The 25,713-nt window shown below is 42.9% G+C and overlaps 1 protein-coding gene across 1 annotated transcript; it reads left to right on the top strand.

Moving 5' to 3' along the window:
* Positions 1-696: 696 nt before the first annotated feature.
* LOC105034933 (uncharacterized) lies at positions 697-8,165 on the top strand. Its single transcript, XM_010910278.4, has 3 exons — positions 697-1,157; positions 2,323-2,601; positions 6,910-8,165. Exons 1-3 carry the CDS (start codon positions 900-902, stop codon positions 7,942-7,944), a joined length of 1,572 nt encoding a protein of 523 aa, XP_010908580.1. The 5' UTR covers positions 697-899; the 3' UTR covers positions 7,945-8,165.
* The last annotated feature ends 17,548 nt before the right edge of the window (positions 8,166-25,713 follow it).

The raw sequence follows: 25,713 nt of genomic DNA, 5'->3' as shown, positions 1-25,713 counted from the left end.
AAACCTTATATATTCTCTTGAGCTTTTCCTTAGGGAATGTGTGATTGGCCTAAATGATAGGTCCAAGTGCTGACACTAAAGTTTTTATTAGATTGGATGCCGATTTAAACAAATCCATACTCAAAGACCCATTATGTATGTATATAGATTTACATATAATGAGATAGCATTATACATAATTGTTTCTTTCTTATTATAATAAATAAGATCAAGTAGAGTCCCATCTTTTACCAAAATACCATTTGTGATATTTATGGTTCTGGTTTCTAGCTGATAAAGAAATAGTCGTTTCTCAATTGAACATATTTTACATTGGCTTGATTATGGAAGGATTTTTTTTTAATATCTCTTGGTTATGTTGATCCTTAGATAACAAAAAAAAAAAAAAAAAAATGCAAAACGGATACCCCTTTTAATAGACTCAATTTGTTATATTTCTAAATATTATTTTTCATGTTTCACAATTCATAGAGTAGCATATTCAATGTATTAAAAAATTTAAATATTAGTTTAATACTTAACCGTGTAAAAAAATAATTTATTAAATATCCAAATTCTATATAAAATCGGATCAGATATTCGATGGTTTTTCGAGTCCAATGTTAGACATCGATACAAGGAGCGTTTCAGTCTAGGTTTCTTCCGATTGAGTATGTTATGGTCAAATCCGACGCACCCGATACGGTAGCACCCGTGGCTGGAAGCCTCTTGAATTTATAGTTCTCCAGAAGCCTCACACAGTCTCTGGATTATTATTGTTCATCGAACTCCCTCCCTCCCTCCCTCCCTCTCCTTCCTTCATCTAGAAGATCCCAAAACCCTAGGCCGTATAATTCTCCTACGGTGATCGATTTCCTTTGGTTGTTTGTTGAAATTTTTCTTCTTCGTCGTCGGATCCGATGAACACGTCGCAATTCATGGACAAGCAGATCCTTGGGCTGTCGGGATCGCAGCAGGGCAGCGGCGGCGAGCTTTTCGATCTGATGAATCCCGAGGAGGAGCACCAGATCAACGGAAAGAAGGAAGAAATCCTTCCTAGCTACGACTTCCAGCCTATCCGGACTATCGGATCCTTGCCGCCCACCGCCTCCGCCGCCCCCCTCCTTAAGCCCTCGTGGGGCTCCGTGGACTCCAAGATGGCCTCCTCGAATCTCAAAGTATGAATCTTTTTATTTATTTTTACGGCAATTCGCATCTACATATTCTTTTTGTTCTTTCGTTGATTGATCTGATTGTTTGCAGTGAACTTTTTTTTTTTTTTTAATAATAAGTTTACAATGAATTATAGTTGTTGTGAATTTAATTATGTATATATCGTCAACATCTGCTTGTTTTGGATGGGATCGATTTTTGAGTGATTGCACGATTCAGGATATCTTCTTCTTCTTTGATGCGATGGGAGGAGCTACTCCCCAGCCTCTACCCTACGCCCACCCCATCCCACACAACCCGGGCTGCCTGACAGATTGAGTGCTTATCGCAGGACACTCCATGTTTCAATTATGCCCACGTTATGTTTTTGTAATTGTTAAAATAAAACGTAGAATAGTGAAATTGAAAAAAAAAAAAAAAATCACATCCTAAAACCATGAAAACAATCTAACGCACAAACGTTCTTGCTTAAACCATAGTACAGGTATTGACACTGGATACTGGTATGAGGTATTAGACAACTCAGTCCCCAGAAAACTAATCAGGATTGTGTTGGTGGGGCATTTTTTTGTTGGGGGCGTGTTTGGTGAAATAGAAAAGAGAACGTTGGCCACCTATAAAATAGCATGTGAAAACTAAAATAAACTAACTATTAGCCAATAATCCACAAAAATTGATCCTTAACCTTTTCCATTATGCTTCAAAGAGCCTGAAACATGCATGAGAATAAATTATAATAGTTGCATGCATTTAGAGGTCCTATCTGCGCTTGTGGATATCCATGAATGCATAATGTGGTCTAGTGGTCTGTGTCTTGTATTTACATTGCTTCCTTGTAAGATGTTGAAACTGATATATCAATCCTGTCTTCTTCAAAGAGCAAGTCAGAACAATTAGATCAAAAGGTTTTATAGTTGAAAGTAACACGGTTCTGCCAGTGATATATAATCACAATATTCATGTGGAAAGACATTTTATCATTAACAACTATCATGAACCATTCACTTAATCTAAGGTTATATTTTACATTAAAAAGTTATCTGTTGGGTGATTGAAGTATGACTGCAATAATTTTGAGCTTTTGTGTTGAAGCAGTTGATATCTTACAAATTGTTCTCTTCCTGTTATTTTGCAACTTATACTTGTATCTATCTTTCATCATTAATGCAGAATGCAGGGATTTTGGAGCCATGTGAATTGACAAAATTGAGCCGTGAGAAGGAGAAGAGTGCATATGATGCAGCTACAGTGGCTGAAATTGATCATACCGTGAAGAAATATGCTGATAATCTGCTACATACTTTGGAAGGTGTAAGTTCAAGGCTGACGCAACTGGAGAGTAGGACTCACCACCTTGAAAGTTCTGTTGATGAGTTGAAGGTGACGACTGGGAACAGCAGTGGCACCACAGATGGAAAACTGAGGCAATTGGAGAATATTCTTAGAGGGGTAAGCCTTCTTGAACATCATACTTGATCCATATCATATTAATTTGTTCAATTATCAGTTTTAATTGATTCATTGTGGTTCATGAAAATGTTGCAAGGGCCAGGTTAAATTTGTGTTTGGTCCACTACTTCGATGGATAAGCTTTTAGCATCGCATTATTGGACTAGATAAAAACATTTCAACAGCACATAGACATGTATTTCCTTGTCTTCCTGCGTTATCCTTGTAAGTAGAAACTAACCAACCATGAAAAATTGAGCGGCTCCCTACTCCTACATCCCAGCTCTCATAAACAGATCCTCAGATTCTCATGATCAACTTCTGGTATCTGACTACTGTCCTCTGTGGTATTTTTCGGCATACTTTTGACTGTCTTATGAAAGTAAATTAGTGCCTTGGTTGTACCTGATGCGTATTATTGTAGTAGATGCCATGGATAATTTTGACGGTGTTTTATAGATGTTGATCTGATGTTTAAAGCATAAAATTCTTTGGATACCTTGGTGAGGAATGTAATTTGCAGCAAGAGTAAACTTGTAATGCTATAATAACTAGACAGAGTACATATGTTTGTCTTTGTGCATGCTTTATGGACACTGTGCTATAAAAATGAAGACAGGCGATGGATTTACTAAACCAGCTACTCAGTCCAATGAAAATGGATGTAAATTCAATTTAGTTGCAGATTTTGTTATGTATCACCAAATGTGTCTTACAAAGCATGAGTTGTTTGTCGGCAAACAAAGTTGCCTATGCTTTCTATATGTTATTAAAGATACATTTTCTTTATAGGTCATCCCTTGGGTGGCTTTCAGATACTAGGCTTTCAAGGTTTTTCATTGCATTGTCCATGTTGGAGTCATTTATCTACAGCCCTCCTAAAGATTCACTTGCTCATTCATGTATTCAATCCCAACTTCCATTTTTATTTCTTTTTGAATCTAGGCAGAACTTGGGTTTTTGCTACTTGTTTGGGAAATATACCAGGACATAGAAGAACATCAAAGAGTAATTTAGGATGCATGTCCTAAGAAGAGAAATATGCTGCCAACTGATGTGTCACTTGTATTTTACTTTAGCTTATTTAAGGTGAGAAAGCTAAGTATGACTGGTCAAAATGTATGGTCCGATATTAAAATTAATAATGAAGTTTTCATGACATTTGTGGGATGCTTCTATAGTATTTTCTTAGATGTGTTCTTGCACGGTAGAGGCAATGGAAAGATGGATACTTCCATGCTTTTAGTCATCTGAGACATTTGATGCTGGTAGTACCAGGATGGTGATTCTCAATATGGATGGAATTGGTGGGCTGGACCATGCTGTTTCTGATGTTCCTATTGGTTAGTTTGTTAATCATTACTCTTAAGTGTTTTTTTTTTTTTTTTTTGTTGAAGCTTGTCATAAGTTTGTTCAACAGTTTATCTTTCTTAAATGTTGGGAGCTGCTGAAGTTTATAAGGATATTAAATTGGCTAGTTTGGTGCCTCATTGTAAAGTTTTGAGGGAGGTCTGATATGTTAGTAGAATTTGGATAAACAAAACATTAATTTAGATCATTTTTTCACTAATTTATATTGAGACAGGTGCTAGGCAATGACTTAAACTGATGCAGTGTATCTAATTAAAAAAGAAAATACACTGATTATCTGTTGCATTTAATGCTTCTAGATATGAAATATGGATGATTTTTCTGATATTTGTTACTGCTAGCTCTCTCTTAATTTTAGATCAGTTACACATGAAGGGTATATTGGGCTACTATTAGGTTATTAGCATGCATATACACAAAGTAAACCAAGGAAGAGGACTTTATGGTGGCAGAACTCATCCTCAGCAAAAGAATATACAAACTTTTGATTGTTTAAACATATTGCGGTGCCAAACGGTTTTTTTCCTCTCCCTACCTCATAGGTAACTCACTTCATTTGCTAAGATCTCTGTAGGTTTGTATTCTCTTAATTTATTTAACACTGAATTAAATGTCAAGGCTGATACTTTAATAGCAACATCAGGGATGCATTGCTGTTTTCCCTTTTCAGTAATTCACAATCTGGTACTTTAGGGATATGTGGCCTGATGCAAGTCTAATTCTTATGTGTCGGTTGCTGAAGTGGAATGGTCGGTCAGTTGGAGAATTTGATAGGAAGATGGATGTCGGCAGCATTTAGTTCTAGAATAAAGTAGGCGTATGACTTGGGATAAGCCTTATGCCTGCCAAACAACATTTGCAAAGGTGGCATAACCCAGGAATGATTATGCCAATCGAACTTGTTTATGACAAGCATAACTATGCCAAGAGGAGCTGTTATATAAGTTATTCCTTAGAATAACATTTTTATTCCTACTTTCTACTTTTTTATGGATAAAGAAGTCATGATTCAAACCTTATTCCAAAAAGATGCCTTCTGCTATTCAAAATGGAGCCAAAAAAAAGTAGCATGACTTATGGCATAACTATTCCCACAATCATATCTTTTACCATTCCCATTTTTCTTATTCCTGAACCAAACACAGCAGTATCATGATGTTTCATGTTTTCTGGAATTACTAGTTATGATTTGTAATGTGGCTGTTTGGTTGTGCTATGAAATCTTCAAAAATCCTAAAATCACATAATTGAAAATTTTTCATGTTGAGTAGAATTTTTCATATTCACATTTCCTTTCCTTATATTCACTCTTTTCCATTTTTGAGCTTTAACACCTATAAGATCATTGAACTTTTAAATCCAAACTTTTGTTCATACAATATAAAAAAATCATGATTTTTTAAAATCTAAAACCACCATATGCATCCGTTTTGGTTAAATCAACTAATTATCTGAAGCATTGTCCCAAGCATGGAATATAAAAGACTTTACAGCTCTTCAACATATCAACTAATGAATGGGTAAGATTCACTTGATAAAGACACCATGATTTCACCTATCGAACAAGATGATGTCAAGCAAGAATCATCAAGATAAAACAGTAAGTTCATAAGAAAGAGGATAGGAGCCATCCTATTAGTGATGATAACATCGGAAAATGATCCATTGATAAAGATGAAAACTAGGGTTTGATATAAACTCCATGGAGGTACATTTCCTAAAAAATATGGTTGTTTATATTTTATTAGTAGAGGAAAAGTTCATGAATTCATTTTTGATGATTTAGAAATTGTGTGTAGATAGCACCAGAGTTCTGGTGATTCTTAATTGAAGCTTGTATATGTATTTGAGGAAGGGTTGGATTTTGATGATTCGAGATTTAAGGGTTGCAAGCCTTTAATTTGTTCTATTATCTGAAAAGTTGACACTGGGAACACTCCTGGTAGATTACAAAGCAATATCCCATCTTAAATATCATTGACTGATTGACCATGGTTTTATGATTATACAAAGATTTTAGTAAACTTTCCAACCTAATCCTCCAGCTTGGTTTTTTACTCCTGTTTTTAAGCTATTCAACCATCAGAAGGAATCCTGCACATCCCTTGTTGAGATCCCTTAACTTTTAAATGCCAACTGTTGTAATCTCTTCATAGAATAGAAGTCAAGGTTATCTAAATCTATTTTATGGACACATACGAAGATTTTAGCTGTGTTAAATAAGAGCTTACAGTCTCAACTTTTCACTCAGGCAAGAAAAAAAGAGTTTTTGTGTAAACACTCTTCCTCTTCCAAGGTAGCTGGTCCCATTCATCCATTGCTGAAGACATCTGACGTAGTAGATGTACTTTGAAGTAGCCATTATAGATTTCCTTAATTTGGGTTTTGCTAAGGCAACTAATTCTGAAGGTTACAGTTAATTATTAATGCAACTAATTCTGAAGGTTACGGTTAAGTATGTTAAGTTGTGTGGTATATACATATATATATCCTGGTGATCATGACCCAGTTCACCAGCTCAGTTCATTTTACATATAGCTTTTGTGGCAATTTTTGAGGTGAGACCAGATGGCAATCACACGGCAACAAAATGTAGCATTGCACGAGAACACATGGCAAGAAGATTGTTAAATTATATTTAGTTGTTTCTGAGACCACAAGATTGTTAAATTATTATATGAAGTTGTTTCTGAGATACATGTATACTGTCTATGGTAAGATGTGTTCCTTAAAAGACCGCACCTAAACTTTGCTGGCTAATTTAGTATTTTAATGTCAATTTCTCTACCTCTATTTTTAGATGAAATTTCACAATGGTTAAAATTGGTTGTTCTGAAATGTTAGTTTAGTTATCTGAGAATCTTCATCTCATGAAGAGATCCTTTCCCAACCGAATAAGGTGAGGGTCTGAGGCAAGTGCTATTCCATCTCATGCAGGTACAAACTTGTGTCCAAGTTTTACGTGACAAACAAGAAATTGTGGAGGCTCAGCTGCAACTTGCAAATCTACAAGCCTCTAAAGGAGACAACAAACCACGGCAATCTGTCGAACAATCACATCAACTTGCAGTTCCTCCTTTACAACCGACCATGCTTCGTGCTCTCCCTGCTCCAAATGCTCCTCCACCACCCCCACCTCAACAAAATCCACCTCCTCAATTGCATCAGCCCCAAATACCTTCTGTCCCATCCTTGCCACGTGAGCCCTACTTTCCCTCACAAGCTCAGCAGTCTGAGGCCACGCATCAACAATACCAAGTCCCAGTTCAGCAGCCACAGCCGCCACCACTATCCCCACACTACCAACCTTCAACTCAGCTTCCACAATTTTCTCAGCCACCACAGCCCCCACAACCTGTGAACCCCTCAACTCAACTTCAATCGCCATTGCCTCATCACCCAGAAGAATCCGTTCCATACGTGTCAGCACCTCAGACTTATCCCTCCAGCATCCGCCAAGCTGTCACTTTTACCCAGCCTCCAAGTGGGCCTCCTCGTAACCAGTACTATGGGCCTAACCTAAGTATGTATGAACCACCTACAAGCAGACAGGGCTCAGGGCAGCCACCGTATTCTACTGGATATAGCCCACCAACGGGGCCTACTTTCTCTGATTCATATCCTTATGGTGGATCCCCTTCCCATCGTGGCAGTTCTGCAATGAAATCCTCGCCCCTTGCTTCATCTGCAGCCTCTTCTGGTGGAAGCACCAATTACACGCGACTCCCAACGGCCCAGATGTTGCCACAGCCACAGCCAACTGGGTCCAGTTCTGGTGGTTCTTCAGGGAATAGAGTGTCAATAGATGATGTGGTGGAGAAAGTTGCGACTATGGGGTTCTCAAGAGATCAAGTTAGGGCAACTGTAAGGATGCTGACAGAGAACGGAAAGTCGGTTGATCTGAATGTGGTGCTAGATAAGCTGATGAATGATGAGGAGATCCAGCCCCAGAAGGGTTGGTTTGGACGCTGATTATGTCATAGGCATCATAATAACTGTGTATATTACAGTTTTATGAACCTTTTTTTTTTTTTCTGTATTTGCGTTATTCATATTGAGTGGTGCGACTCGGCAGATTCTGTGTTTGCTGTGGTAGTGCATACGAGTCTGGTTTTTTTATCAGTTTCTTGGTAATTTGTTTTGTAATTGCTTGGCTTCTTAATTGTTCTCGAGGATCTCTTGTTATTGTGCAATTAATCTGTGTAGTGCTGCTATGCATTATATAATTTTGTTAGGATTTGACGTCTCGAGATTCAACCTACATTGAGCCCACAGCGAAGTTCGCAGCGAAAAACGGAGTCCAACGAGATCAAGATCATCCAAAACGGAGCTCGGATGGAGGAGATACGAGCTTTTGAAGTCGGCACGAGATTCGAGACGGTGGAGGACCGTCGGCGGTGGGCGGCAGTGGCGCTGCTGCAGGCGGTGGCGTGCGGGACGTGCGATCCAGGCCCGCGGCTCAGGTGGGTGCGCGGTCCAGGCGCGTGTGGGCCCGCACGCGGGAGTGGGTCGGCCCAGGCCCAGGGGGCCTGCCTAGCCTTGTTCACCGATCCACCGTGGACTGGGCGGTCCACGGCTGGGCTTGTGGATCGCGTGGGCGTTTTCCATGCATTTCACACGGTCCACGGCACTATTTCGTGGATTGGAGCGCGATCGGAGGGCCCAGATGACTCCCGATCTTGATCCGACGGTCTGGGACGTGATTTGGGTTGATTAAGGAGTCCTAATCATGATCTAAGTCGTGATTAAGGTCTATAAAATTTTTGTACATGAAACAGAGAAAGGGTGGTTCAGGTTTTCTCCGTGTTTCGCCGTACAGAAGCCGTACAGAATCCGAGAGAAGAGAGACAGGCGGAAGCGCTGAGAGAGAAGGAACAAAGGCTCCTGGACAGCAGTCGCCAGACACTTCAGGGGTTCAGGGGGTCTTCCAAGAGAGAGAGCTTTTGTGAGGGAAACTTCTAGTGAGAGAGAATTGGGTGTACAAGGGTTGAGGGTGAGGTCTACTCTTGTAAAATTTTCTTTTTTATAGTGAAATTTGCATGCCCCGTAGAGGCAAGTCCTTTTGTGGCTGATCCATGTATTTTGATTGTTTTTTTCTTTTTTTTTTGTTTTGTTTCTTCTTTCTTCCTGCTGCATCGCGTGGTACTGAAAGAATCTTGGGAGGTGGTGTCCTGGCTAAACATCCACCCAACAAGTGGTATCAGAGCAAGGCGGTACAAGGACGCAGATTGCAGTGGTGGTGAGCAAGACTGAAGACGGAGAAGACAGGAACAATCAAGATGGAGATCAACAAGTTCGATGGTAAGAGCAATTTCTCCTTGTGGCAAGCAAGGGTGAAGGACGTGCTCATCCAACAAGGGTTGATCGATGCTCTCTTGTATGATGAGAAGCCGACCACTATGGAGGTGAGGTATTGGAAACGGCTACAGATGCATGCGGTGAGTACCATCCACATGTACCTAGCGGATGAGGTGGTGATCCATGTGCTGAGCGAGACTTCCTCGATAGTGCTGTGGTCGAAGCTGGAGGAGTTGTACATGGCGAAGTCTCTCACCAACACTCTTTTCTTCTGGAGACAGTTCTACCAATTGTGGATGACTGAGGGACAGCGTGCAGGAGCATCTAAGCCACTTCCAGAAGATCCTCACCGACCTCCTCAGCATTGGCGAGAATGTTGAGGAGAAGACTAGGGCGTTGGTTTTGCTGGCGTCGCTTTCCCCTTCGTATGATCCTTGGTGACTGCTCTTCTAGTGGGGAAGAGCACTATCAAGATGGACGAGGTCACCACGGCGATACTCCAGAACGAGGTTCTCAGGAGGGAGAACCCAGCTTCGAGCTCAGGTGGCGGTAGCTCAGCTTTGGTGGCTTTTGGAGGAGCAGGAGGCGGTAGATGGAGCGACAGGAGATCGCAACGAGGGCGATCCAAGTCCAGGAGGGACTTGAGCAAAATCAGGTGTTACCGGTGTGAGGAGTTAGGGCATCTAGCCAGAGATTACCCTCAACTTAAAAATCGGACGGTGGCTGCTGTAGCGACGGCTGGCAGCGATTTAGATGGAGATGTCTTTGAGATATCTGACGAGGTATCTACTTCTTCCCAGCAGTGGATATTAGATTCTGCATGCCCCTATCATGTAGTTGCAGAGAAGAGCAGTTTGACTCCCTAGAGAACAGTGAGGGCACTGTATATCTGCTGGATGGATCGAACTGTGCGATCAGAGGCATTGGGACGATCAGCTGGAGGACACATGACGGTGCAATGAGGAGATTGGGGGAGGTCCGATATATACCCGATTTCAGACGGAATCTTATCTCACTTAGCAGACTGGATTCGAGAGGCCACAGGACAGTAGCTGGTGGAGGAATCCTGAGGGTGTTATGCGGCAATAAGATTATGCTGGAGGGGAAGAAGGGGAGCAGAGGACATTATTACCTGGTGGGGAGTCCAATGCGAGGTGGAGCTTCGGGAGCCAGATGGAGCCCAGAGCGAGGTGGAGCTCCAGGAGGCGGATCGGGCACGAGACAAGAGACTCGGGAGGATGAGAGGCGACGTCGCAAGGTGAGATTCCTATTGTCGCAGGATGATGCCTCGAGTAGGTCTCAGGTCAAGAGGAGCACAGCATACGACGGAGATGGGATTGAGCAGCCTGGCTCGACTCCCATGTTTGCCCATCCATGATCAGCAGGCGATTGCCCCAGGGCATGGGGGCGAGGAGATCCAGAAGCTCTCAGAGTTTGGAGAAGGCTGAATATCGAGTCGAGGTGGAGATTGTTAGGATTTGATGCCTCGAGGTTCAGCCCATATTGAGCCCACAGCGAGGTTCGCGGTGAAAAATGGAGTCCAACGAGATCAAGATCACCCAAAACGGAGCTCGGATGGAGGAGATACGAGCTTTTGAAGTCGGCATAAGATTTGAGGCGGCGGAGGACCGCTGGCTGCCGGCGGCGGGCGGCAGCTGCGGGACCGCAGGCGGCGGCATGCGGGACGCGCGACCCAGGCATGCGGGATGCGCGACCCAGGCCCACGGCCCAGGCGGGCGGGCGGCCTAGGCGGGCGTGCGGCCCAGCCTTGTGCGCGGCCCAGGCGGGCTCGCGGCCCAGGCGGGCACGCAGCCCAGGCACGCGTGGGCCCGTGCGCGGGAGCGGGCCGGCCCAGGCCCAGGCGGCCTGCCTAGCCCTGTTCACCGGTCCACCATGGACCGGGCGGTCCACGGCTGGGCCTGTGGACCACGTGGGCATTTCCCACGCATTTCACGCGGTCCACGGCACTATTCCGTGGACCGAAGCGCGATCGGAAGGTCCAAGTGATTCCCGATCTTGATCCGACGGGCTGGGACGTGATTTGGGTTGATTAAGGAGTCCTAATCATGATCTAAGTCGTGATTAAGGTCTATGAAAGCCCTGTACATGGAACAGAGAAGGGGTGGTTCGAGTTTTCTTTGTGTTTCGCCGTACGGAAGCCGTACAGAACCCGAGAGAAGAGAGACAGGCGGAAGCGCTGAGAGAGAAGGAGCAGGAGGCTCCTGGATAGCGGTCGCCAGGCACTTCTGGGGTTCAGGGGGTCTTCTAAGAGAGAGAGAGCTTTTGTGAGAGAAACTTCTAGTGAGAGAGAATTGGGTGTACAAGGATTGAGGATGAGGTCTCCTCTTGTAAAATTTTCTTTTTTATAGTGAAGTTTGCATGTCCCATGGAGACGAGCTCTACGTATTTTGATTGTTTTTTCTTTTTTTTGTTTTGTTTCTTCTTTCTTTCTGCTGCATCGCGTAGTACTGAAAGGATCTTGGGAGGTGGTGTCCTGACCAGACATCCACCCAACAAATTTCAAGCTCGTATTTCTGGAATCATATGGCACAGGGATTCAGATTGCTGCTGCTGCAACTAATAAGGGCCATACTATGTACCATTGCGAGTTTTAATGTTTGAACAGCTCAACACACATTGCTGTAATTAGCAAAGGAACTCTTTTATAATTGTGCTTTCCAATAGAGCGGCAAGTCATTGAACGTTGGAGATTTGAGGAGATTTTAATCTCTTAGGTGTAACATGCTATGCAGCTCTACTATAGTGGTTTGTCGGATTCTAAGGGCTGTAACGAATAAATTAACATATGGAAACACGGGGCTGATTTCTTTAGCATTTTGTTTAATAGTTTATCAGGCAGGTTACAAGAGACTGGCATTGATGCTTTTTTCTTTGGTTTTGGTGGGGGTGGGGGGGAGGTGTGGTTGGGGTGTGGAAGGTGGTAACGGGCACTGATGCCTTTTTTTTTTGGTAGAAACAAGCACTGATGCTTTGATGGACCTCAGGCGAGTGGCTAAAATTCTGTACTTTGCCAAAGTCATTCATTGTGGGAAAACAATTCTGGAGTGTTCTGGTTATCAAACGGAACCTCTCAGGCCTTGCCTCCGCTCATATGATTAATTCCTACAGTTCTTATTACTGTAAGTCTGTGACTTGCACAAAATTTGGTGCATCTTTTTCTCTTTCTTTGAGGTTACAAATTAGTATTTAATAAATACCTCATCGTTCGCAATCTTTGTATTAAATTACATTTTGGTGTTTATTTAGCATGCTTGATTATCCTTTACCATCTAGGAGGTCAATGCAATGAAGTTGTTCTCGCTAGGAACAGGCTTGAATTTTACACGTGCGTAAAAAGAAAAAAAGAAAAAAAAAAAGCAAAAGGCTTGAGTGAGAAATAAACTTTTTGTTGGTTCAAAAAAAAAAAGGAAAAAAAAAAAGAAAAGCGGAGCTATGAGCTAGCACTCATCATCTATATTATTTTTCTTTCTTTTTTTCACATTTTTCTCCATCTCTTTTCATCTAGTTTTCTTTAGTCCACTATGTCATGGACTTATGGAATTCACCATATCTCAAGTTCATGCAGTGCTCGGACTATCTTTGCGTAGCTGAGTTAGCCTTTACCACGACTTTGTCGAAGCCTTCGCAGACGCTGCAAGAGGATGGAAGAGAGAGTGGGCAAAGATGATAATAAGGGCTTCTATTATGAATAAAAAGAGTATAAAAAATGCAGGGGAGTTTCCTCTATCAAGGAAGCTCTATACATTCTGAGGAGCTAGGTTGCAAACGAGGACCTCTCTCCTTCACATAGGATAAAATTTAAATCCATGGTGGCTACGATTGTCTCGCTTGTCCTTCATCTAGTAAGTAGGAACATTCTAAATACAAGATAATTATAGAGTACCCAAAATATCCAGGACATATCTAGAACAAGGCTTCGGAATCCTAGATAACTCCGAAAGCTTCCGGAGTCTTCTAGGATTTGAGTGATTTTTTTTTTTTTTGAACTCCTTTAGTTAGGTTGTGGCACCTAGCATGCTGCGGGCATGCAATGCTTTCATGTAGATGGTAAGAAAAGTTTCGGCAAATGATTGGGCATCAAATATTGCACAAGGAACTTTCCTCTTTACCCCGCTGAAATGCAGGTCAACATATATATAACTGATAATGGTAGCTCTTGTTTAGGTGCTGAAATAATGCATTCTTGTGATACTTCTGCATAGCTGGGAATGACGGAGGGGTAGAGGCCAAGGTGCTAGAAGAGACTGGATTAGAAAATAGGGGGGATTGCCTGGCAAGCAATTCCGCAATTCCACTAATTGCTCCAGTGAGGACCAAACGTCTCCTTCATCCTTCCGCTTTCTTTCTCTAGTTCAAATCTTTTCATTGTGTTAGGGGTAGAACTTTGGTATCCGATCCGAAGACACAAATGAACTCTGATCATGGCCGACCTATGCATCAGCCATTGATCCATGCATCGGCCACCGACCCTCACATCAGCTGTCGACCTCCGACCTTGGTCGCCAACCCAAGCATCGACGTCCGGCCCCTTCACTAGGAGCATCTGGTTGCTGATTTTTATATTGACCACCGCTCTCATCGTCAAAGTGATCTCCAAACATTAGACATCACCCCAAATTTGAGGTCCTGACCCCAATGTTGGCTCCGACCTAGGCATCCATCGTCTATTTTCTTTGTTTAACAGTACATATGGTGGGCCGTTAAGGCTTGCTCCCCCCGCTCTTTACTTCAATCACCATATTCAGGAAGGTCGATAGGGAGCTCCCGTACGGTCCTTTTAAATCAAGCCATTAAGAAAAACGGCTAGCCACATGCAGAATAAGGTCACGTCAACCTCCGAATCCCAGGTACTCAAACCATAGCTATTAAAAAAAATGGCTGGCCATGCATAGGATAAGGTCACATCAATTGTCAGATCCTAAGGGCTCCGACTGGGATCATTAATGGAAGCGGCTGGCCATATACCGGATGAGGTGATGCCACCCACCAAATTCACAGAAATCAGAATGAAAATTTTGAGGAAATGCTCGACAGAGGCAGAAAGCTCTCCCATAATTTTTTTCTCTTACGGCTTGCACCTCTATAAATAGAGGCAACCAGGAGAACTGCAAGGTATGCAACTCTCTAGCACGCTCCTTTCCACCTATTCCAGATTTCTAATTGGAGCATCAGAGAGTCTCCGCTGGAACTATCCCCAGTTAGGGACTTATTTTGTAGGTTCGATCATCACCATCTTTGTTGGGCTTCACTTCGCTCCAGCACCTGCGGCTTGAATAGGAAATCTACAACAAATTGACGCTAGAGGAAGGACCCAGGCTTATTTTTTGAGGAGTACGCAATCCATCGCTATGCCATCGTGAAGAACATCCTCAAGACGTTTGAGCGCCGCGGCATGCCGACCAACTAAAAATTTGATCGAGAACCATGCTCCGGCTTAATCACCGGAGGCACCTCCACAACCCCCTCTGTTGATTGTGGTGGTGAATCAGGACTAGTTTAACACTTTGATCACCCAGATACAGGTGTTGATTGTGGTAGTCAATGCCATGTAGTAATCGAATTTGACACAGAAGGTGCCCCAGTAACAACCTCCTCGATCTCCACCATGAAGTCTGGGTCGAGATAGGCAAACATAGCTGAGCTGGCCTTGATATCCTAAGCGAGGGAGACACTCACCAACCCCTCTCTCTGGCAAGGGATCCACTCCAAGCTGATCTCTATCGTGCCACATGGAGGTCTATGTCAGAAAATTGGGTAGGCAGCATGTGTAGATTTCAAAACTTTTTGATTGCAGTGAAAAAAATGATCGGGTTAAACCCTTTAACCCTACATGCATAAGATCATATCTAATCCTACCCAAGTCCAGGAGAAAAGACATACATATAATCTGAAATTAAAAGCAAGTATGAAATCAAATCTTAATACCTTAGCGCGGGTAGATATTCACCATAATCGACGATCACTAGTTCAAGATTCCTCGAGCCGTACACATATCCAACCTCTATGGATATCTATCAGGATCAATCTCGAATCGATCTTCTCATAGTAGATCCTTCTTCTCCAAGTAGGATCACAGCCTTTAGAACTTAGATCAACATTTTGATCTAGACTGCGGGATCAACTCCTTGATCTGCAAGCTTCTTCTTTTCCTCATTCTTCACTCTTGAAGAAAAATCACCTCAACCTTTGGCATGTGGAAAGTGGGACGCCCAACCCTTGGGTGTGGAAGGAGAAAAGGGAAGAGAGGGGAGGCATAGAGAAGGGAGAACTTTTGTCTCACAAAATTCAACTTCTTTGAAATCCTAAGAGACCTTCTCTTTATATAAGCTCTACCTTGACTCAAAAAGAAATCCAATTAACTTAAAAATGTATATCCTTATCTCATAAGAATACTCTATCTTTTTAATCTAATTTTTTTTCAATAAAATTATACTTAATTGGCATATAATCAGCCTCTTTAAGCAAGTATATAGGGCACCCCATCTTATATAGGGCAGATAGTTTGGGGTGCCAACACTTGGCACCCCTTTGGGGTTTCTTGACATATGAGAGGGGGCGTGGCCCCTCTCTCTCTCCTTCATGCCAATCCATAAGAGGGGGTGGGCCCCTCTTGCCATATCCAGGGGGTTGGCGCCCCCTTGTCTTGCCAAAAAGAGAAGAAGGTGCCACCCTTCTTTCCTTCTATTCCACACACCTCTTAGAGATAATTAGGAGATAATATAGAGATAATAAGGAGATAATTTAGCCAACTAATTAACTTAATCAAATCTTCTTGGGCTCACAATTAAGAGTCCAATTAAATCTAAATAGATTTAGGTTAGGTTCAAGGCTATAGATTTGATCCAATCGAAATTCTGAGAAGAATTATGTTTAACCATGTGCTAGCATGGTTCTCTTAAATCCAATAGGATTTCAATAAATCCTAACCTAATTAGAACTTCATAAGTTCAATTGACAAATTTGAGATTAAATCTCTTAATGTATGATCCCATGGGTTTCATTCTATCTGGTAGTGAGATATATTATGATCTTCATCATAATATCATCGAAACTCTTTTCAATGGATTAAAATATTTTTAATTCTATCCTTTGAGGGCCATAAGACAATGCTCGATGAGTCTCACAATTTATCAGTGACACCTAGCAGCATATAGTAGCAATCAATAGAATGAAAGTATGAACCCCTAGGTGCAGTTATCGTATGATTCAGTTCTTTTATCGTGAGTTCGGACTTGACGGAGATCATGGAGAATTCGTCAGACCCTATCGTCAGTCATATATTAGATTGGCTCGACTTGAGTTCATTTATGAATCCTGTAAATTTTTTTTTTCAGTATTCACACTTGCTTTGGCTAAAGACTTTTCGAACTCAGTCTCGCAAATCGTATAGAACTTTTTCTTTTCTACCAAGATCGATAGATTCTTTCTAGGTGCATCCTACTCCAAACAGCGAATCTGAACCTACTGAAATCAACATATATAGTAAGGATCCAAATAGCTAAGGACCAAGAAAACGTGCAGTCAAACTTAGTAGCCTCACTATGAATAGCCAATGACATCGCAGGTCAAAGGATCATTCACACCACTGCAGCATCGAGAAGACCACTGACGAGTGAGTAGACATCCATGTGATTCTCATATTAGTCATGCTTAGTATAAGTTATTCTCTAACAACTATCCGCACCCTCACACCAGTGTCTCTACACTGCAGACTTGAGACTCATCTGCCCACAAGAGAGGTGAACTGTGCACCGATCTCGAATGGATTGATCACTATCCTCTGTGACGATCTTTTGATCGGGAGCATTTAGAAATTAACCACTAATTAATGTATATCTCAAATTCTTAACACATTAAGAATATACAAAAATTATCTTTGTTAATTTCTAGGATAAATCATAAACACATAAATATGATTGGAATAAAAAAGCCCTTTATTGATAATGAAAAATTACAACTACAAGTTTAAGTCTTGGAATTACATAATGTGTCAATCAATAATTAGTTTTTAGGACACAAATCTATCAAACTCTCACTTGACCTAAAGTCAATTGGCCATATACCTAAGACCCATCTTCTCAAGGTAAGCTTCAATCTTCTGCTAGCTGAGAGGTTTGATCAGTGGGTCCACCATATTCAGTGTGGAATCGACTCTCTGCACCTCGATGAATTTCTTCTTGAGGTATTCGCATGTGATGTGAAACTGCTGCTTTATGTGCTTGGACTTCTAGTAAGACCTGGGCTCCTTAACGAGGCTATGACGCTGTTGTTGTCGCAGTGTAGTGCAATGGTATCTGATGGCATCACATCCAGCTCTACAATAAATTTTTTGAACCAAAAGGCTTCTTTAGCAGCTTTAAAGGCGGTGATGTACTCGACTTTCATGGTCAAATTTGCAATGATCGACTGCTTGAAACTCTTCCAACTAACCACACCACCATTGCATAAGAAGATGCACCCTGATATGAATTTTCTATCATCGACATCAGTTATGAAGTTTGAATCAGTGTATCGCTCAACTTTCAGCTCCGATCCTCCATTAAAGACCAACATCAAATTCTTAGTCATTCTTAAGTATTTAAGGATATTTTTAATAGCAATCTAGTATTCTTCACTTGAATTCATCTGATATCTACTCATGACACTCACGATAAGTGCTATATCAGGACGTGTACATAATATGGCATACATGAAGCTCCTTATTATCGAAGCATAAGAAATCTTGCTCATACGCTGGATCTCCTTAGGTGTGTCAGGACACATCTTCTTGAAGAGATGAATGCCATGTCTAAAGGGCAAAAGATCTCTTTTGGAGTTTTTCATGCCAAACCTCTTCAGCACCTCCTCAATGTACATTCATTGTGAGAGTCCTATCATTCTCTTAGATCTATCTCTATAGACCTTTATACTAAGAATGTAGGAAGCTTCTCCTAGGTCTTTCATGGTGAACTTTTTCGACAACCATACTTTGATCGATGTCAGCATGGAAATATTATTCTCAATCAGGTGGATGTCATCCACGTACAGTATGAGGAATGTGACAATGCTCCCATTAACCTTTTTGTATACACACGTGTTCGTGCAGAATTCTGTCGAAGTCGGAGAAGCTGGAGCTGGGATGACCGCGACCGCCGCTAGGATCTACAAGGAAAGTCTAAACCGGAGTTGGGGGTGCTCCGGCAAGACCCTCCGATGCTCAAGTCAGTACTTTGCTTCAACAGAAATGGAGTGCTCGAGTAAAAATTTTAACAGAGTTTCGAGATAGAGTTTAGAGCTTAGAGAAGAACGTATCTGGGGGTCCTTTTTTATAGACGGAGAGCATAACTGATTGACAGCGATATCTGTAACTACCTGGTAGTGGGCCGTTCAGAGCCACGTGGAGTTTGTTATGGAGAGTAGTGGCGTTAGGGGCCGTTCAGAGCCACGTAGAGTTTGTTACAGAGAGTGGAGTGGTGTCCATTATCGTGACTTGTCAGAGAGTTCGGATCTGTCGGCTGGAGCTTGGCTGAGATGTCTGATGGAGCAGAATGGCTCTCTATCTCATCGATCTAAGAGAAGCTCGGATGTTTTCGAGGTTGCTGACGAGTCTACTATTGTCGGATGCCTCAGCGCTGATGCTACAGGCGGGAGTCACCTATTGTAGAAGCTCGGATGGAGACTTTCTGTTGGTGAAGTCCGGTAGGAGTCCGATTGCTAGAGAAGTCCGTCTGGGATTTGCCTGATGTGGAAGCTCGTCTAAAGATTATCCATCGGAGAAGTCCGATTTCATGAAGAATCTGGCGGAGGGTCGGCCGGCGGTGGACTTCGGATGGCGTTGGGGAGGCTCATCCGCTGGAGGAGTCTGGGGATCCTGTGGAAGTCTGGACGACGTTGTGGAAGTCCAGCTGACGCTATTGAAGGCTGAAGGCTGATGGCTGGGGAGGTTCGACAGCATCGGAGGTGATCGGCCGTGGTAGAAATCCAGCTGCTGGAGCCTGTATGTTGTAGAAGCTCGTCCGAAATCCATTCGCTGTGAAAGTTCGGACGGAGTCTGGTTCTTGCAGAAGGCTGAAAGGAGGCCGCTTGTTGTAAAAGCTCGGTCGAAGATCAGTTGTCGTGGAAGCTCGGAGTAGTGACCTAACTGACGGAGTCCATCCCATTGTAGAAGCTCGTCTGAGATCCATCCATTGTAGGAGCTCGACTGGGATCCGGCTATGAAGAAGCTCGACTGAAGTCTTCCTGTAATAGAAGTTCGGGAGGAATTCGTTTACAGTAGAGGTTAGGATGGAATTTGCTTATAGTGGAGATTCGGAGTAGGCCGTTTGCAGTAGAAGTTTGGAGTAGACCGTTTACAGTAGAAATTCAGAGTAGAGATCCGACTGGTGGAGCCCTTCCGTTGTCGAAATTCATCTGGGATCCCTCCACTGTGGGAGTTCGACTGGAATCCGGTTCTCGTAGGAGCTCGGATGGAATCCAGAAGGTGATCGATCGTCGTAGAAACTTGGATAGAGTCTGGTTACTGTAGAAATCTCATTGTTGTAGAAGCTCGGATATTAACGAAGTCCGAAAAAAGTTCGGAGTAGAGTCGTTCGTGGCCAGAAGAAATCTGGAAGAGATTCGGAGAATAGTCGATCACCATAGAAAATCGGCTGGTAGCAGAGTTCAGAGGGCATTTGGAGCAATCCGATAGATGAATGGGGAAGCTCATTGTCGTTGAAGTTCGGATGGTATTATGGAAGCTCAGACAGTCGAGGGGGTTCAGAAAGACGCCACACAAGGTTGGAAGCCAGAAAAGCCCTGGAAGGGTCGGCCTTTTACAAACTTCGGCTGGGGATATTTTATACCCAACACCAGTCCCCCTACTTTCGAGTTCGGGTTTCGAATGAAGTACAGAAAAATTTTTTACAGTCGAAGTTACCTCCCTCGATTTCTGTATTTAGTTGTTTCTAGATATTTTGATGTTCGACACGCTGGTACCGGAGCCTTTTTGGAAAAAAATTTTTCTTTTTGGAATTTTTGCTGGAGTGTTGTCCTAAGTACGGTGCAATAATGGTTTTACCAGTTGTCGGCCACCTTCAGCCACTTGCCATGGTGAGTGGGCCACGCGACGGTTATGGACTGGCCAGAGGAGTCCTGCAGTCATTATTGCATCGGATCCCATCGCCTATTTAAACCTGCCTCCCCCCTTCGGGGATCTCACTTTGCACGGGAGTTTCTTCGATCCCTCCTTCTTCCTGAGAGTTCCATTCTTCCTTAGCATCCTTCTTGGCCTTAGGCGTCCTTCAAGTCATCCCCATCTCTGCATCTCTGCATCCCTCAGACCAGCCTAGGTTAGCTCCAGAACTTTCTCTGTTTCCACGGCTCTGTTTATAGACTGTGCTAATCCTCCTTTGTTGCAGATATGGGCGCGGATGCAGCTCGGATGTTAGCCAAGAGTCTCAGAGCCCACAAGAGGGAAGGCGCTGCAACTTTCGGGTCAGCGAAGAAGGCGAGGGTAGAAGAGACAGATCCAGCCATATTTCACCTTGATCGTCTAGAGCCCACGCTTGTGGCACATCTTCGGCCGCGAGTGCTTCTCGATCCTGCGTCATTGTAAGGGGAAACCTGACCTCAAAAAGAAGGTCATGCCCACCGTCATTGTGAGGCAGCGGAAGTCATGGTGCAGAAAAGATGGCATCTACATGTACTTTGAAGATAATGCTGGAGTAATTGTTAATCCAAAAGGGGAACTGAAAGAAGAAATCAGGTACTTAAAGTAATCCTCGATGATGGCTGGAACCGAGAGTTCGAAGTCTGATGAAGCCGAGCTTCCTTAGAGCTTTCTTTTCTTTTTTTTTTGACCTTCAAAGGCTTTGTAACGCGCACTTTGCCAATGAAACAAAAAGAAAATTTTTCGTTACCTTGTCCCTTCTTGCATTAAGTGGTCGTTTACCGAACTTCTTTTGTCTATTTCTCCTCGGCCTGCATTGAGTTCCCTCTTAGCGACTGTGGGTTTTTGATTGGAATATCCTTCCTCATTGAGACGAGATCCCTCGTGTCTTTGACGTAGTTTATTTTTCACTTATCACTGGTGTAGTTCGTCGCCTTCCCTTCTCATCTCCCTTTTTCTTTCCCTTTAGGCGAGGGTTTTCCCTTTAGGCGAGGGTTTTCCCTCTGCTCTTAGCGAGGTTGTGGGGATGCAGAGGAGCCACTGAGGAGGCTGTTCTCCTCATCCAATTTTGATCGATCGGGTCTTTATTTGTATTAGGGTGAGGTTCTCCTCCTATCCCCGACGTAGCCAATTTCAGCTCATGCTAGGACGAGGTCTCCCTCCTGTTCCTAACAAGTCCATGGGGGCACATAAGGGCCGTTGTGAGGGCCTCTCTCCCTATCTGGTCTTTAAATAATCGGACCTTCGACTTTGCTCATGTTAGGACGAGGTTCTCCTCCTGTTCCTAACAAGGCGGTGGGGGCACATAAGGGCCGTTGCGAGGGCCTCTCCCTCCATCTGGTCTTTAAATAACTGGGCCTTCGACTTTGCTCATGTTAGGACGAGGTTCTCCTCCTATTCCTAACAAGGCCGTGGGGGCACATAAGAGCCGTTGCAAGGGCCTCTCCCTCCATTCGATCTTTAAGTAACCGGGCCTTCGACTTTGCTCATGTTAAGATGAGGTTCTCCTCCTGTTTCTAACAAGACCGTGGGGGCACATAAGGGCCGTTGCAAGGGCCTCTCCCCCCATTCGATCTTTAAGTAACCGGACCTTCGACTTTGCTCATGTTAGGACGAGGTTCTCCTCTTGTTCCTAACAAGGCTGTGGGGGCACATAAGGACCGTTGCAAGGGCCTCTCCCCCCATCCGATCTTTGAGTAATCGGACCTTCGACTTTGCTCATGTTAGGACGAGGTTCTCCTCCTGTTCCTAACAAGGTTGTGGGGGCACATAAGGACCGTTGCAAGGGTCTCTCTTCCCATCCGATCTTTGAGTAATCGGGCCTTCGACTTTGCTCATGTTAGGATGAGGTTCTCCTCCTATTCCTAACAAGGCTGTGGGGGCACATAAGGGACGTTGCAAGGGCCTCTCCCCCTATCCAGTCTTTGAGTAACCGGGCCTTCGACTTTGCTCATGTTAGGATGAGGTTTTCCTCCTGTTCCTAACATGCTTAATTTTGATTGTATGAGGGAGTTACTTCCTGTCGTTATAAGCTCATGCTAAAAGAAAAATATGCAAATATGAAACTTTTATTTAAGGCAAAGCTATTGGTAATACATTCGCAGATTTTTCGAATTCCATGATCGCAGAAGCTCTGCTCCTCTGAGCTCTTTTAGATAGTATGTTCCAGGCCAGACTACCTCCTTGACTTCTTACGGGCCTTTCCAGTTCGGAGCAAGTTTGTGGGAAAATTCAGTGCAGGGGTAAAATGATAATTTTAAAACTTTTTCAAAATCATTATTTTATAGTAAAAATTATTAATTAATCTAATTAATTAATAAAAATTTATCCTACACTAGGATCTAAATATGATATATAGTATGCATGCATTTAAATTTGAAATTCGAATTTGAACAGTAAATACTTTACTGTAATGTGTTCAGAACACAATACCTTTGTGCGGGTAGTAGATCGTCACAATCTGATCATCGTCGAAAGAGTCTGATCATCATGATGTAGCCACACAGCATGTTTGGCCTCTGTGGATCATCCACACGAAGCTCTCGGTCTGATCGACTCCTCACGAGTGCTAGCTCGTTGTAGAGCCCTTTCGACGGCCGATGCTGATCGAACTCCTTCGATCGATGTCTGTTGATTTTTTGGATACTCTGGATCATCAACAGACGTGCTTGAGAGGATGTTGAAGATCTCTCTAAAATTTGGTGGGCTCACGACACTCGTAGCTCACCTTCTCACTTCCCGAACTCCAGGCTGAAACCCTGAAGAACTCACTGAAACCCTGCGCATACTTTTTTTTCTTTTCTTTCTTTTTCTCTCGGAAGGACATAGACCTTCACCTTGCACACAAGGATTCCTCATGCCCAGATTTTCTCTCCAAAATTTTTTTTTCACACGCCCCACTCTTCTCCTCCTTTTAAAACAATGTCAAACATCTTATCCACGTGAGAGGATAAAGATGAGTAATTGCACATTTGAATTCAAATCAAATTTTAAATTTAAATGGAAACTAATTTATCCCTATCCACTAAGGGCGTGAGAAGAGGAGGGCATGGCTTAATTTGTGCATGAGTGATTTCATGAGAAACATTTTCTCGTGTAATAAATGGGGCGCTAAAAGAGGATAAGGTCAAGGCGCTAAGATTGGTTGCTCATTCAAATTCAAACTTTATTTTGAATTTGAATGGCCAACCAATCATCCTTATCCACTCATTTGGCACATTAAAGAAGGACGTGAGGAGGGCTTTGCATCAGGAAAAATTTATGAGAACTTCCTTCTCGTGAATTCAAATGGGTGCAGTGGAAGTGAGGTGGCGCAGGGAGAATGGGTCAAGGTGGTTTCATTATTTAAACCAACCTAATTGAACCAAATAAGTTAGACCCAATTAGACTAATTTAAATCCAACTTAATTAGGCTTAATTAGACTCAATAAAATTTTAATCAAATCAAAAATTGATTAAGCCCAACCCCTGATCAAATCAGGGGCCAAACTATGTCGACGATTAGGTCAACTCTTAACCTAATCGGGTCAAACCCAACTGAATCCAATTCAATTGAACTTGATCCAAAAATAATTACTCAATCAAATTGAGTTAATTAATGATCGAATCACTAATTAAACCTCTCATAAATATTGAGTCCAAATCTGATGGGTAATCAGACATCAGAATTCATCGATATGTAACCCTGATCGAAGAGTCCCAAACCAGTGGGACTCTTGATCCCGATACCCAAAATGTATGGGACTCGTGATCAGAGAATCCTGATTCTCGATCACAGAGTCCCAGACACATAGGACTCATAGTCCACAAGCATTAGGACTCTTCATCAGCCATCAGATCAGATAGGAACCTCTAATGTGTGTGACCCCGCAGGTTCGAACCTAAGTCGGTAGCATAGGAACCAATTCCTGTACTAATCGAAGTGACCATCTAGCAATGGTACCCGATGATCGGATAGGTCGAATAGTTACAATCGCAACACTCAGAATCTATGTGAATATGGTTACTATATAATTCATCCTTTTGACCTCTGTGTTTAGGACGACTCAGGGTTAAACTGTCAACCCAGATTAGATCATCCGAATCGTGCTCAACTCAAACAGTCCTGTGACTCCTCACAAAAACTACCCTGGCCAAGGTTTTGCTAAATTGAAACACGACTGTACATAGCTCCTAAACTGGAGTGGTCAATCCCATCTTGACACACGCACCGACAAGTCAAGTACTTGACTACACCCAGCAGCCTTCCGTCATTGAATTAGAAATTCAGGTAGTCCAGTGCCTAAGTGCAGTGAGTTGCTTGTAAGTCACTGTGGCAGTCTCAGGTCGGAGGGATATTTATATCTATATTCCATCAGAGTAAATCTTGACAGCAGAAATAGCTCCGGAGTCGGTCACGTTCAGTGCAGATGTACCCTTACATCTCACCTGTATGCCATACCAATGTCTTCACACTCATTGGTTAAGAGGACAACCAACCTATATGGCACACAACGACCTATGCTTGATAAACATTGTCATCCTTGGTAACAACGTATCATTTGGTCGCGAATAAATTTAAGGACTAAACGACAAATCCTCCTTTGTCGAGTCTAAATAGTCCTAAGGACTTCACCACAACATATGAGTTCATTAGAAGATGAAACATTTTGTGATAAAAAATACCAAAATAATTTTTATTAATTCATAATTCATGTACATATAGAAAAATGAGCACAACCGTCAACAGGCTGACGATTGGCTTTGGGACACCATTCCCAACAATCTTCCACTTGGCCTAAAGCTAATCGGTGCAGTATCTAATACCCATCTTCGACTTGTAGTCGTCAAACTCCTTCACCACAATGGCTTTAGTGAATGGGTCGGTCAGGTTCTCCTTTCCGTCGATCTTCAGAAGGTCGACGTCACCTCGATCCATAATTTTTTGGATGAGATGGTAGCGGCGCAGAATATATTTCGTCCGCTGGTGTGCCTTGGGTTTCTTCGCCTGAGCAATGGCTCCAGAGCTGTCACAGTAGAGCAGAACTGGACAAACAAGGGAGGGTGCTACTCCGAGCTCGATGATGAATTTTTTCAGCCACACCGCTTCTTTGGCAACATCTGATGCAGCGACATACTCTGCCTCGCAAACTGAATCAGCCACTGTGTGTTGTTTGGAACTCTTCCAGCAGATAGCCCCACCATTAAGGGTAAAAATAAATGTTGCCCAGCTATGCAACCCAAGAGGGGGGGTGAATTGGGTTTCTAAAAATTTTAAGCCCAACAAATGACTTATGAAGAACAAAACAATGGCT

This window comes from Elaeis guineensis, chromosome 13, assembly GCF_000442705.2.
Source record: "Elaeis guineensis isolate ETL-2024a chromosome 13, EG11, whole genome shotgun sequence".
NCBI lineage: Eukaryota > Viridiplantae > Streptophyta > Magnoliopsida > Arecales > Arecaceae > Elaeis > Elaeis guineensis.
This window is presented reverse-complemented; position numbering and strand designations above follow the sequence as displayed.

What these genes read in the sequence shown, in the direction of transcription:
- LOC105034933 (XM_010910278.4), top strand. Translation starts at nt 900, where the DNA reads ATGAACACGTCGCAATTCATGGACAAGCAGATCCTTGGGCTGTCGGGA. An exon ending in TGGCCTCCTCGAATCTCAAA is followed by an intron (nt 1,158 to 2,322) that starts GTATGAATCTTT and finishes TCATTAATGCAG; the next exon opens with AATGCAGGGATTTTGGAGCC. An exon ending in TGGAGAATATTCTTAGAGGG is followed by an intron (nt 2,602 to 6,909) that starts GTAAGCCTTCTT and finishes CATCTCATGCAG; the next exon opens with GTACAAACTTGTGTCCAAGT.